The 15,664-nt window shown below is 38.9% G+C and overlaps 1 protein-coding gene across 1 annotated transcript in view; it reads left to right on the forward strand.

Moving 5' to 3' along the window:
• FNBP1L (formin binding protein 1 like) overlaps positions 1 to 15,664 on the forward strand; it is an 879,562-nt gene that overhangs the window by 675,855 nt on the left and 188,043 nt on the right. The window contains exon 7 of the mRNA XM_044086824.1: positions 5,126 to 5,258. Within this exon, the coding sequence (XP_043942759.1) occupies positions 5,126 to 5,258 (133 nt within the window). The remainder of the gene's footprint in view (positions 1 to 5,125; positions 5,259 to 15,664) is intronic.

The raw sequence follows: 15,664 nt of genomic DNA on the forward strand, positions 1-15,664 counted from the left end.
AAGAACTTGAAAGGAAGGCTGGGTGGAGGTAGGCATAGAGGATCCCTCCACAAACCCATGTAGTTTAGCTCTGGCAAAGCCTGCTCTGGCCCTGGAAATAATATTGAATGTGTAATGTTTAATGAAAGTATGAACAAAGGATCAAGTGGCAGCCTCAAGGATGGATTTGGTATCTAGGCCCTTGAAAAAGGCACCAGAGGAGGCTAGTGCCCTAGTAGAATGTGCCTTTACAGAGGAGGAAACACATTTCCATAAAAAGAATAACAAAAAGAAATGGCATTAGAAATCCAGGAGGAGATGGTTTGCTTAGGAACAGCCAAATCCAAAAACTTGGGATGAAAGGAAACAAAAAGCTGCTTGGATTTGTGAATAACTTCAGTTTTATATAAGTAATATTATCTGAGCTGTCTATGCAAATCCAAGGTGTGTAGAGCCTTCTCACTGACGGATGCAGAGAAGGAAGAAAGGAAGATGGATAAACTAATTAAAGGACAGCTCATTGACGACATTGGACATAAAAGGAGGATTAGTACAAAGAGACAATCCTGTCTCTGAGAAAAACTAAAAAAAGAAAAAGAGGAATAGCCATGAGAGCCAGAAGTTCAGACACTGTAGAGCCAAAAAGAAGAATAGACTCCAAGTAAAATGTTGCAAGGAAACTGAAGAAGCGGTCTCAAAAGGAGCCTGAGTTAATTTTTCAAGTACAAAATTGAGGTCTCAGAAAGACAGAATAGGCTTCCTTTGAGGCCTGATGTGTAGGTAACTTGTGGTAGTTGACCCTGTCCAGGTGAGAAAGAAGGGGAACCAATGATGTCTGGATCAAATGCCAGTCATCAGCAAGATTTTGAGAGTCCTGCCTGATCTTATGCAGAACATATGATAACAGAGGAAAAAGTGGAAAATCGTAGAGAAATAACCCCTACTAAGGAAAAGACAAGGCATCCACTTTCCAAGTTGGAGGACTTGGACTTTGAACAGACTAGAGGAAGTTGTCTGTTCAGAGGAGAGGTGAAGAGATCTACCTGAAGAATGCCCCACTGATGCATAAGGTCCAGGAACACATCTCTGCGAAGCATCTATTCATGAGCTTGAGTTCTGGACCTGCTCAGAGTTTTTGCCACCAAATTGTGCTTTGAAGGAATGTACATTGTCTGAAGAGTTGCTTGATACTGGATAGCTAGTTCCCAGACCTGAAGAGTTAGTCTGCAAAGGAGAGAGGTCCTTGTGACCCTCTGCTTCTTGACATACCATATCATTGTGGTATTGTCGATGAAAACTTGCAGGCACTCTGGAAGAGAGAAGGAGAGAAAAGCTTGTAAAGCCAATAAAAGAGCTGTCATCTTTTTTATATTGATATATGACCCCTGATGAAGAGGCCAGAGACCTTGCTTCTTTAGATGGTCACAGGAAGCAACTCACCCCCTGTCTGAGGCATCCATGAAAAGCTCCTGAGTCGAAACTAGAGCTTGAAAAGGAAGCTGGGAAACTTTGGATGCAGGCCTTTAAGGAGAATAGCAATAATCATGCAGAATATTATATCCATAAAGTAGCAGAAAGTATTATAAAAACTAAACCAACATGGGAATGGAGAAAGGAGAGTCTGCCAAATAGGTATGACTGCAATTAGGGATAAAGATGAGGGAAGAGTGGACTGGAATGTATTGGAGAAAACTGGCAAAGGAATCAAGGTATTGGAAGCAGATAACTACAGAAGTAAAGATGATAGAAGAAGATGCCAAGATTTCATTTGGACTGCAGGTTAGAGATTGTCTTCCCTATCCGGGATTGATATCGGAGTATAGGCACAGAGAAAGAAAGAGGGGGGGGGGTTCTAAACGAAAGACTAGCACTGTTAGAGTTTTTAAAAGACTCTAGAACAGAAAAAAATAAATTATTAAAGGATTTATTATTAAAGGAGTAATTAGAGCATATAAAATATTACATGATAAATATAAGATCAATCAGAGCAGGTTAAAAAGGATTGGGAAGAGAGACTGGATAAGAAATTCACAAAGGAACAGTAGGAGGATATATATATATATATCTATATATATATATATATATATATATATATATGTCTCCCAAATATGCAGAAAAATCTAGAAGAGTTAGGATTTTTGCCTAGAAATGTTTACATAGATATTTTTATACTCCAAGTAGACTCAAGAGAATTTTTCTTCAGGCAGACAGTAAGTGTTGGAGGTGTGAAGGAGAAGAAAGTGGTAATTGGAAATGTATTTTTGGGAGTGCAGTGAGTTGGTGGACTTCAAGGATTACCTGCGAGATGGACTGTCTGAGATGCTGGGTGGGCAGATTTGTCTGACAAGGGAGAGGATTATTCTGAGCTATGATATAGAATCAGAATTGCCTAGACGTGGTAAGGCCTTGCTGTGTCTAATAATAGTGGCTGCCCAAAAAACAGTTACTAGAAAATGGAAATCAGAATCTAAACCCAACTATACTGGAAGTAGTGAATATAGTAAGAGAGAGAAAACAACTGGATTTGAGATCTTTACATAGGAAAAAAGGAATTGTGGGAATTATACAATCAAGGAAGGAATGAGGTCTAAAAGGCAGCCGGGCTTAAATGAGGTATGTAATGTTTGAGTAAGAAAGATTGGGTAGATTATAAGTGATGTATAATATTTGCAACTGGGGGTGTGTCAGTATGGTTTGTGATGTAAAATGCTTGCAACTAGAATTGTGTCAGTGTTTGTTTTCATTTATATAAATGTATGATTGCTAATGTAGTAAGTGATGGTTTAATAAAGATATTTTCTTTTTTAAAAAAAGGCAGAAATTGAATAATTTATGTAATCTTGCTTAGGTTATACGATATATAGCAGTATATGTGAAGTATAATGTTTATGTTAATATAGTTTGATTACTTTATATGACTATAAATTTGCCTGTGTCACAAGTGATAATTCAGTAAAGGTGTTTCGGGGAAAAAATAAAGAAAATAAAGCCCTGGATTGAGAAAGAGTTGATGAATCCACCACTGAAGCTCAAGTTTGTCAAAGACAGAACCTTGGAGACAGGAAAAGATACCAGCATGGGAACGGTATGGGAGCAGTCTGATGTCTGCATCCCAGGAAAACATGATCCTGGGAGGGTGTTAGAACAGGTTTCAGGAGGTTGGTTGTGAGCCCCAGACTGTGTAGAAGACGAGTGATGAACTGGGGATCCTGTAACAGACTGCTGGGAGAAGGACTTCGAGTAAGCAGATTGTCAACATAGGGAAAGATCTGTACACCTCAAAGCCTGCAAAAACGAGCAATGACAGGATTGAAGCATTTGGTGAACACCCTTGGGGGTGTAGGAAGGCCAAAGGGCGAAGCAGAGAACTGAAAATCCAAGGAAGAGACAGAGAAATGTAAACATTTCCTGAAAAGAAGTTGAATGGGGATATGAAGGGTAAGCATCCTTCAGATCCAGAGATGCCAGAAAGGCCTGGGGAAGCAGAAGATGAAACAATATCTGAAGGGGCAACATCAGAAAAGAAGGGATCTTGAGAAAAGTCTTGAGTAAGGAAAGGCCATGTACTCCTTTCTGGGGAACCAGAAACATTCTGGAGTAAAAACCTTCCCCACATCCATGGGTGGAATAGGCTGAATGGTGGCCTGATCCAAAAGTGGCTGCAAAACCTCTGGGAAGTCAGGAATTGATTCGGAGGAGATTGAAGAATGCCTGCGAAGGGAGGAAGGGACGTCTAAACCAAGAAATATCCCTGATGGACAATTCAGAGAACCCAAGAATCTGAGGTGATTCAAAGCCAGTTTGGAAGAGAGAGGCAGGCAGGGAAACAAGGGGACCTTGCCAAGAGGAAGAGAAGGCCCAAATATCAAATAGACCCAGGTTTATCCTGAAAAGGTTTCTGGAAGAAGTCTGAGTAGACTTAAGAAGAGGAACGTGCCTAGAACCTTTCTTACCCTTAGGAAGAGGCAAGTTTGCCTAGAAGCAATGGCAGATTTGGAAGGATAGTTCCTCTGAAACTTGGGAATAAAGGGGAACAAAAATATTTTTCAGCTCCTGCAAGACCTTACCTTTATTACCCTTATCCTGCACATAGTTCTTGAGGTTGGTGGATTCCTCTCAAATGTCTATACAAAGAAACTCTTGCCTTCTGCTGGAGAAGTTTTTTCTTATGCATTCCACAATTCCACAGATTTTCACTGCTGCAGTTGAACTACTCATTTCCCTTCAGACATCCCTTCTGATTGCTGCCTGCAGCTACTGGTGGTTCACACTGCACAGGGAACCATTCTTCTCCTCTTGACATTATTTTATCTTAGACTTTCTACCATTACTTAATTCAAAATTTATTGTTTAGAGAGAGAATGTGTCTCTCTAATGGTTACTGACCATTTATGTCTTTATTGCTCATGAACTGAATCATTATTCACAGAAAAAAATGTAGTTTGCAAGAAAGCATTCTAGAATTAATAGTAAAGAGTGAGAAGGGACTGACCGATTTGAATCTGGCCACTGAGGAGGGTTTTGGGGTATTGCAGGCAATACCCAGATGTAAGGAGTCTCTGGCCACAGTCTAACATTTGTATTATTTGGAAAAATATTCTAGTTAGGAGTATCTAACACAGCTGTACTTTTGAGGCTGATCTGCATAGCCTTTGATTCTTCATGAAGTGATCCTTTTTTACTGGTCACAGGAGGTCATTTTATTCTTTCAGGATATGTTCTGCTTTCTTTCTTTTGTGCATTTCATCAGTAGGCAGAAACAGGTCAGACAGCTAGTGGTTCATGAGTTCATACATAAAGTTTTATTAACACATTACATGTTTCAAAGCTGCTTCTGAATAAATGTTCTCGGTGACATGGAATCCTGTTACTCACCTGTGCCCTTTTTGTCAGTAAATGCTGGCAGTATTCTTAAAGCACTATGACACATCTTATTTTCGAATCTTAATGCTAGTGTCTGATTGTGGTCATAGTGACCTTGTGGAGTAATGTGTGGGTTTATACCACAGAGAATAATATGCTGTAGGGTGTAATTAACATCTGTATAGTTAATGCATAATGTACTAGTTTGTGATTGAATGAAAGTTATTCCTTTAACCACCGAATAGTAGACAAACATCTGTTCTCATGAACTTATGTTTTGCAGAGATGCACTTAACAAAATGAAAGATGTTTATGAGAAGAACCCGCAAATGGGTGATCCTGGTAGCTTACAGCCAAAAATAAGGGAAACATCAAGCAACATGGAGCGCCTCCAAATGGAAATACATAAAAATGAGGTAACTACTAAAATATTAAAATTGTTTGTAAAGGAATTGTAGATGTAAAGATAAGCAGAAAATAGAGATTTTAAGAAACCCTGTTTTACATATAAAGTATTTGTTTTTTCTTATTCCTGGTCATATGCATTCATGCAGTGATGTGAGAAAAGTCTACTAGCAGGGCTCACCCTGATAGTTTTGAGATATTTAGCTGCCTCCCACAAAATGTAGATACCACTCTGATGCCATGAGTTTGGATTAAATGACACCCAGCAGATGTTTGCTAAGCTTTCTTTCAGTGATGCTATGTACCAGTTTTGGTGCAAGATGGTAAAGTAAGATTTATCAACTGCAAGTGTGAAAAGTGATCTGTATACCAACCTCAGGAGAGCAATTGTAATTGGAGACCAAATAATGAGTTCATCAGTTAAAATGGCTTATGCTTGATTTATTTTGGAATACATTAGTGTTGTATAGTAAGAAAATTGTGTAGATGGCTTATGGCCTTTTGTTGTATATAATCTGAATAATGTCTTATCAGACAAGTTTCATAGAAGTGTATTTGCATTAAAATAAATATATTTACTGTATTAGGCTGGGACAGCCTAATTGCAGTTTTTTACCCTTCTGAAATTATTTTCTGAATTACTGTTAGAACATCATGTAAGATTACTTACAGTAAGTCTCAGAAACTGGATTATTCCATTATGGGTAGAAGCCCTCCTAAGTTTTATTTCTCCTTGTTTCATCTGTGCATTTTCTTAGTTGTAATTTTAATCTCATGTGGGAGGAAGGATTGCCATAATGGTTAAGGTTTTTACAATAGATATGCAAAGTACAAAGTTTGATTCTAAACTCTTAAGTTATTCACCAGGCTAGTGATGGTGTGTAGATTGATAGCCTAGTACTTGCCTATGAATTTATAACCTATAATGTAAAAATATTCCCAAGCTTTTTCAATACAGCATTTTAGTTGCTTCGGAGGAATGCAGTTTTTGTCGACAGAAATAGATGTAGCTTCTTTGAAAATGCTTATCTGTAAAAGTTCTAACAGTGAGATATAATTGCAGTAACTCAATATTTATAAAAGCACACATAAAAGGAGAAAAGCATGCACTATGTAAATCTGAATTCTTAAACAGAAAACATCAGTTTGAAAAAAAATGCAGTGTAATCAACCAAACATTATCATAAAACTTTTTTCCAGATTTCCTATTTCATTTTAAAACATTTGTAAATTCCTGTGGTATTAATGCAATGGCCAATAATTGTATTCATAGTTTTCCATCCAACAGTTTCGTGAAGTCTAGCTAATAGTGAAAAAGTATGGTCACTAATACGTTGTTTTGCAATATTCATGGAGGACATGGCTATAAAAAACATATTTGCCATGTTGAATCAGTGTTAGATTTTAGTTTCTGCAGTACTAGATTTATATAATCTGACGTGGGCTGCTTTAGTTTACAGTATCAGCAAATTGGCAGAATTTTAGCCGAGTCATGACTATAAATTCTGATTTTAGGTTATGAGAAATGTTCTGTTGGTTTTAATAAGCTTTATGAATAAGTATAATCTGAGTGTAAAATTATGAAAAAGGAATAACCCTTAAATAATGGGACAAGTCTGCATACTTGGGGTTATTACAGTATCTACTTCTAAGAATGGTAGTATAAACTTATAAACTTTAGACACATTCTACACACCTTAGAAATATGATGGTCTTTATGAAAATATTGCCATATCACCAGAAAGCATATAATTTTTTGACTAGTTTCTTCTAGTAACTTCAATTAAATCTAACATAACAGTTCCTGAAAAACGTGAACTAAGCCTGTTAAAGTCCAAGGTATCCTTAACGATTTCAGTGTACTTTAATTTTGAAACTTTGAAGACATATGAATTTAATTGATTTCTTTTCTTAAGAAGATACCCATATTGTAAAACCGGTAAGGAGCAAGTAGTTTGGACTTAAATGTAATCTACGGCATGTGTAGATAAGTAATATTATATACATTTGGAGTATTATAGGTGTGAGTGCGTGTGTGTGTGTGTGCCTTCTGTGGAACGTTGGACTGGCAACTTGACACCATAAAAAAAAACTCCACTGCCAATCATGAGCAGACATGTGATCTGCTGTGGCGACCCCTAACTGGGAAAAGCTGAAAGAAGAAGAAGATAGCCCTTCATTCAGTCTAAAGCCACTTAATAGGCAGCTGTTGGTGATTTAAGGTGCCTACATTTTTTTTTTCTGTAAAGAAAGTTTTACTCAAGGTTGAATGACAGAGTTCAAATTAAAAAAAAAAAAGTGCTGAGAAAATATTTATATTAACTGAGGTTTGAGTGGGTAATGGAAAGGAAAGATCAAACCATGTTTTTATTTTATCCGTAATGCTATTTAGTGTTTTAAATAGAATTTTGTAGGGCTGTTTGATTATCCTGAAAAAAGGCTATTTTGTAAATATTTAAAAGGAAATGTGTGCCACCTTTGTTGGAAGAGCCATGATTAACAATAAAACTAGTATGGTTTCCTGTAGAAAAGTAATTAACTTGTTTAAGTTTATCTTATAATGTGACACCTATGAGAATCAGTCCATCAGTTATAAAATGGTTTGCTATATCATATGATTGAGGTTGTGCGTCTAAATTCACATAATGCAAAAACAGAAATGATGACTGAAGCAGTGTTTAGTTTTGGAAATTCAGTATTACTATAATTAATAATGTAAACCAAGGTTTTAAGTACAAGTTAAGTGTGACAGCTCTGCCTGAAAAACGATTTTGTGCAAATAATGTGTAATCTTATTCCCATTATAGCTAGATAAATGTTTAAATATTGAAGTATTTTAATTTTGTTTATGGAATTAGGAAGGAAATTAATACTGCAAATAAAAATATGAAATTCACTCTTTTCCTTGATACATCAGTTGTAGAAGCATAAATGGTATCTCTTTTTTTAAATAAAGTCTAAATGAATAAAAATGTGTACTTTTTTAAATAAAGTTTAAGGTTATAAGCCGTTAATGAACTCCTTCATGTAGTCCAGGGGTTGATCTCCTCAACTTCTTGTTTGCATGCTGTGTGATTCTGAGTAAGGCACATAACCATAAATAGCTTCTGGGCTTCTCCTGAACAGGTGCACACATGACCAATGGGCTTACCTGTTTGACAAGTAAATAAAAAAAAATTCTATCCAGACAAAGCTTCCATAGTCAGTGTACCATCTGGGCTCGTCTATCTAAAATAATAAAATCAGATTTAAAATAAGAGGTAATGTGTGGTAATACTTTTAATTCTTTTGGCCAGAACCACAGTGGCTGTTAGAACTCCATTTGGTTGACTTAAATAACTGTTTGAAACTCCTTTAGACTGTATATGTTGAATTATTTGAAGTAAGATTACTGATTTTTTTTTTTTGAGGAAGTAGTTTGTAAATGTCATTGAAATAGCCATCTGGAACTTTAAATGTTTTAATATTTTGTATGTTTCTTGATTAGTACTGAACATTGAAATAGTTAGATGAGACTGTTTAATCCATAAGCCTAGTGTCAGGGGAATTTGATAAAGTGTGGGACTGTTGTAAAACAAGGCTAAAATATATTACTGTAACAAGAGCAAGAGAAATTTGAGGCACATTGATGATAAACACTTAAAGGTGATCAGAAAAATTAAGGAGCTACAAAGTAACAGGAGAGTGAATTATCAGGAGCAATTGGAAATGACAAGGAAAGATATGTTTGAATACTTAAATAATCTCAATGAGTCCAGACATGCAGTAGTGTTGTCGCCTCACAGTAAGACACTGTCCGGTTCGATACTCAGCTAGAGCGTCTTCTGCATGGAGACATGCGTGAATGGGCATACCTTCGTTGAAGGTTGTGCATCAGGGCTGGTAACTCAGCACGTATAAATCAACTACCAATCATTAGCGGACCGGAGTTCCGCTGTGGCGACCCCTAACCAGGAAAAGCCGAAAGACGCAAACAAGTAACCCTAGAATAGCTAGCAAAATGTGGACTGAATAATAGCTAAGATTACAGATCCAAGCAGCATAGACCAAACCAGGGAAAATGGCATAAATAATGCAAGTTTGCTATATGGAATTGTTCATGTGGTAAATAGAATTCAAATAAAGAAAGAGACGTGGAAAGATATTTGCATAAAATAAAACTACCCAAACCGACCGACTGATGAATATGTAAGTATAATAAGATTGATAACAGAGGAAGAAATTAGGGAATCTGTCAAGAGCCAGGCAACAGGAAAGACTCCTGGGATAGATGGGATACTGATGGAAATCTAGAGGTTAGCAGAAAAGAGGTAGTTATAATTATTGTAAATTTAACATTGACCTGGTTGGAAGGAGTGTGTACAGGCCTTGTAATGCAGGAATAATGGTAGTAATTCCAAAAGAAGTAAATAAAATCAGATGGGATTAAATCATACAGGCCTGTATCAATCCTGAGTTGTGATTATGAAGTATTTATAGCCATATTAGCCAAAATGTTGGCTAAGTTGCTGCCTAAAGTTTTGAGTATTGTGGATTTGTTGAGGAAAGAAGCAAGCTTTCAACAATATTACTAAAACACTGATGATGCAAGAAGATACAGAAGAAAAAAAAATCTGTTGATATGCCTGGATGCCAAAAAAAGCATTTGATAGAGAACTATGCATGCTTTTGGGTTACCACATGAATAAATAGCTCAGATTTTCAGAATTTACAAAGAAGCAGGAACCAATATGAAGTATGATGGGAGATTATCAGAATAAATAAGTATAACGAGGAGAATGAGATGGATATATTGTTTGCTCTGTACTTGGAAAGACTAGCAAGTGAAATAAGGAAATTCAAAATAATAGGATATGAATGAGTAATTGTCTTGGAGAAATAGCATTGTTTGCAGATGTTATTTTGTATTTTAGAAAGCCAGAAGGGGACTTGAAAGATTTTATTTGAAAAATATAAACAAAATCTGTCATTTAGGATAAAAAAAAGGCAATAGTTTTGAACTCTGCACCTATACATGAACTGATAAGACAGGTCCCATTTCTTTGTGGACTTGATAAAATAAGATCCAGTGTTGTCTGTTTTCATCCCATTCAACATTTGGGTTGTCATATCTGTCTGGATCCAACCTCAAAGCCTTGTACCAGAATATTGGATCCGAGAGCTCTAACTCTTCCCTTACCCACAATTCCATCTTTCTAGCTGATTTACCTCAGATCTCGTTTGCCGCCTGTTTGGCCAGATGTGCTTTCTGAGTATTCACGATAAGTGAAAGCAATGTTTTTGTCTAAAATCTGTTACTAGTATGTTTTCCTATAGAATTGTTAAGTAGAGCTAGGTCTAACAAATTTTAGAGTTAAAGGAGATGTACTTAAGATAGATACCTTTTTTTCTAGGTAGTACAGTATTGTAGAATTTTCTAGTAGTTTGATACATCCAAATATGCATATATATATATATATATATATATATATATATATATATATATACACACACACACACATACGTATTCGTAGTTTAGATATGGTGAAGTTTTTGAAGTGTAGTTTTCCTTTTAGTGTAACCTTTTCCAACAAATTCTTTATTAGAGTGTATACCTTTTCAGTGTGATAAATATTGCTTGGTTAGTTTCTCTAGGGTGGTGTTCTAATGTCTGACAAGCTTCCTGGATTCAAGAAGTGTTCAGCTTGTGGACACATGATCCCCCCCCCCAATACCCCCATTCCTATTGTGTCTAAAGTCTAGATCCCTCTTGTCTTCCGGACAGCTGCAATGTCTGTGCTGCTTTTTGAACTAAAGCACTCCAAGGCAGAAAAGAGAAACTCATCCACAAGGGGTTACTTTCCACTCAGACAGGGTCTAGTATATCCTGTGAATCTAAACAGCGATCCACTTCCCCTTTACTGAGAAGAGGAAGGTGAAATAGAAAGATCCAAAGAAAAACACAGAGATAAGCTAGATGAGAAGAGACAAGACAATAGGAAGGCAGAAAAGTCAAGGAAAAGGTCTCTGGATCCAGCTGCTGTACTGTGTCCAGCATGTAAATTATTGAGGTAGTTGGATTCATCAGCAACTTAGATCCAAGCTCCCTCTCCAAAAACCTACTTTTTCTCTGGGGTTGGTTAGCCCCAGATTGCATTCACCCTTACTCCAGCACAAGCTATCAACTCTGGCTTCTGTAGCTTCTTTACTGAGGTCTGGTCAATCCACCAGAAGTCTTACAAAGATGGATGTCAACCACATGATGAAAAAATTCATGGTCGCAGATTCAGCTGGGGGTTCTCCCACTGCCATTCCCCAGAGGATGTCTCTTTTGGTGCCAATGTCTTCAGGTAAGGAAACATCCTGGAGCCTAAGCATCAGCAGTGGCGTTCCAGTGGTGAAGCCGACTCTGAAGATCTCAGAGCCGTTTCTTCCCCTTGGTGCTTCAGCACTAGACAGCCTGGCTCCATGGTCCTCCTCAGGACTTAGCTGCTTTGTAGTTGGAAACCCTACAGTGTTAGCTTTTGAAGCTGTGGAAAGGGCTTTAGCCAGGCCAAGGAGAGAGGTGCATGCACCAGATTCAGATACGTGACTCTCAATGGATCCAGTGCCTCTTTCCTCGATGTTCAAGCTCCCTGTCTGATTCTGACGTGTCTCTGTCAGAGCTCCTGAGACAGGTCCTTTGAAAGAGGACGTGTAAACAGAAGGATATAGATTCCTCTGAGTCCAACGCTCAAGACACAGATTTAGATAATGAAAGGTCCCCAAGGTCCTGCTCATGAGGATGTCACTTTTATGGGCATACTAGAACTGATTAAGTGTGTGTGGGGGGGGTCATCCACAAAAGCTCCTTCTGACATGTCCATGTTCCTTCAAACTTTTGGGTCTGGCCCATTGACTTCCTGTGTGGTCCCACCTCCTGATGCTTTATTGTTGCTCAGAAGGCTTGGAAGTAATGTGACGTGGCAGAGCCCATGCCTAAAAAAAGACAATCTTCTTTGCCCCAGAGGACAAGAAACCTTGAACTAAAGGGTCCCCTGTAAGTGCCATGGTAGTAGCAGCAGCCACAAAGAAGGAACTATTCGAAGAAAGTTCATCTGTCTATCTCCCTAACAGGGAGTCAAGAACACTGGACAGAGTAGGGAAATAGACTTGTGCATCAGCGACCTTCCCACTTTGAGTGCCGGACTTTTAGCACACCTGACACATGCCCAAATAGACTTGATCAAGGAGCTTTCCAAGTCTGTTTCGGGTAGCTTACCTTAGGACATCCAAAAAGCAGTGGACACCCAAATGTCTGCCCTGCAGTCTACATCAAATGTGGCCATGTGACTTATCAAATGCAGCTGATGGCACATCAGGGGCACCCTGTACTGGTATTACCATGAAATATGCAATTTCATGGAAAGCTTCAAGGCATCCTTTATCAATGCCCCTTATGACAGTTCTACCCTGTTTGGACCTAAGGTAAAGGAACCCTTTATTAGGAGTGAACAGGATGTTAAGACCGTGTCTGCAATAGGACTGTGTCTTTATGCTAATCAAAGATCCTTTTTGAGGAATTAAAGAGGAGGTAGGAAACTAGTTAAAAAATCCAAGGGTTTTCACCAAGACACTGCTGGAGATGGAACTGCTCGTGGCAGAGGGAATTCAAATGGACACTGCCCAAGAAGTAGATTGCAGAGCCAAGGTTTCTGTGTCCCATTCACTGAGAAACCGTACCAGCATCCGTAAATGATGGCCTGACTCTGGATGTAGTCGGAGGATGCTTAATCTTTCACCTTTTAGCCTGGCAAAACATAATCTCTGATTTGTGACTGCTAAAGATAATTACCAGGGGCTATATGATACCCTTTTTGTTTACTCAAAGAAAAAATTCAATGCTTCCCAGAACACCACCTAGTCAGTTGGAATCTGCAACAACAGAGTGTTAAAGTTGCTCACCAAGAGAGTCATCCAGACAGTCCTCCCCAGACCAGTTAGGATCTGGAGTCTATTCTACATTCTTTTTAGTTCCAAAAAAGACAGGAGACCTCAGAGCAATATTGGATCTCGGCATCTAAATCAATATTTCTAACAGGCATAGTTACAGATGGTCATGGTACAGTCCATTGCGGAAGGATGATTGGATGTGCCCTATTGATCTCCAGGATGCCCACTATAACATCAAAATTCAAAGGTATTCCAGGAGGTTTCTCCGTTTCTGGTGGGAGCTAGTCACTACCAATTCAGAGCACTGCCGTTTAGTCTCACTACAGCCCCCCCTGGGTGGCAGTGGTAGTAGTTCATGTACAGCTGCAAGGAGACCAAAGTCATCTTGTAGTTAGAGGATTGGCTTCTAACTGCTACCTCCAAGGATCTACTATTGCAGCACCAGACATTCCTTTTTAGTCTTGAAAATCAGTTGGGAATAACAATCAGCAACATGAAGAGCAAACTGCCTCCCATGCAGAATATAGAATTTATAGGAGGTACACAGTGCAACATATTGCAAAACTCCCAATTGCAAGAATCCAGTTGTCAAGACTTATAGCATCTCAAGTGATACGATATCGACGTCCACAAGCCATACTCATTCTCTGTTTTTTAGGGCTGATGACCTCTAGTTTTACATTGTCCAATTAGTAAGATACCACACAAGTGTCCTGCAGTGGACATTGGCCATACAGTGGGCACATAAATGTCACTCCCTTCACACCAGAATCCGACTCTCTCAAGGATGCAGGAACAACACAAGTTGGTGGATTGTCTCTATCAGTACTACAAGGCAGACCTTATTGTCCAAAAAAAAAAAAAACAGACTGGCCAACTTAACCACATGTTTAATGATAACTTTAAAAACAGTAAAATACACAAACAGAATGACTGATGAAGAAGTCGGATTCACTTTTACAAAGATAAAAGTGCTTGGTCATTATTTTCATATATTTTACTATTTTTAAAATTATCATTAAACGTGCAGGTAAGTGGGCTGGTCTGTTTTTTGCTTTATTTTGTTTTTTGGTTAATGTTAAGTTTCTTGTTTTTTGTAGACCTTCTTTTCCACTTGTTCTCAGGACCACAGTCACCATGGATGCCACTCATCAAGGGTCAGAGAGACTATTCAAGGGATATGGTTATCAGTGGTCTTACTAGTGTTGCAGGCTTTTCAGGACTTTCTACTCAAGGGTGTGATTTCCAATCACACAGACTGTCAGTGGTATGGTACATCAACAAGGCAAGCACTAAATCTACAAATTACTGCAGCACTCAACTTTCCTCACTTGTTAGGAGGAAAACAGCTTTTAATATTTAAATTATTAAGCACCTATCCAGGCATTTCTAAGGGTCAGCTCCCGGTGTTTTCCCCCAGTCCACCTGATGAATCTGGGCATCTTGGGGCAATGTAGCAGTTGCCGCATGTACACCGATAACTCTCTCCTCCTACCACCCAATACTACAACCTGTGAGAGATGCACTTATATAGCCAAACTGGAAGCCAAGCTCTCTCCAGCCAAGACTGTACTAGACAGTCAAGAGGAGAAGGTAAACACCTGCACTACACCACATTCAACATGTAGTCCATCAAAACCTACAACACCTAAACCCATACATAGTAACACAAAACACACACCTACATTCGCGGAGGCTCTCAATAAAAGTCTGCCCAAACAACAGAGACCTCCAAAGCTGAAATGCAAGCAACCACCACCCCCCAGCACTACCCAAATGAGACACAGCCCACAGAATCAGTGTGCCACTCAACCTCAGCCCAGAAGGCAAAACAACGTACCCAACACACTAGTCATAGGTAACTCTGTAGTCAGGCACACTGATGTCCCACTCACCAGGCTAAACAAGGAGAAAGTTACTGTCCGCTGCCTGTCGGGTGCCAAGATCTGCCACATAATGCAAGCACTCAGGTCACTCCACAACAAGTACAAATATGACTCTGTCATTGCCCATGTTGGTGTGAATGACCTGAGACGTACCTCCCTGAACTACATGAAAAGAGACCTGGAGGAGCTTTCGGATCATGTAGCCCAGGCAGGTATGACTCTAGCCCTGAGTAGCATCCTGCCATCGCCCAGAATGATCCTACAATACAAGGACAAAATGATTGACTTCAACAATTGGCAAAGCTTCTGGTGTCATTCTAAGGGGATCCACTGTCTGTCTGCCTGGGACGACGTGATCGACAGACCACAATGTTTTGCCAGAGATGGCCTGCACCTGTCACCCTTGGGATTCCGGATACTGGCTAAGGCTCTTGCCACCTCTTAGTGCCTTTTTTAGGCAAGGTTCAAATGACAAACTCACCACCGTAACAGATGTAAGCAAGTAAAATCTGAGGGTAATGCTACTCCATGCTAGAAGTCTAAACCTCAAAATGCACTCACTTGAGGCACTCCTTAAAATGGAGAACATCGACACCTGTGCAGTGACGTAGAACTGGTTC

The sequence above is a fragment of the Protopterus annectens genome, chromosome 10.part0 (genome assembly GCF_019279795.1).
Source record: "Protopterus annectens isolate FY-2018-M chromosome 10.part0, PAN1.0, whole genome shotgun sequence".
Taxonomy (NCBI): Eukaryota; Metazoa; Chordata; order Ceratodontiformes; family Protopteridae; genus Protopterus; species Protopterus annectens.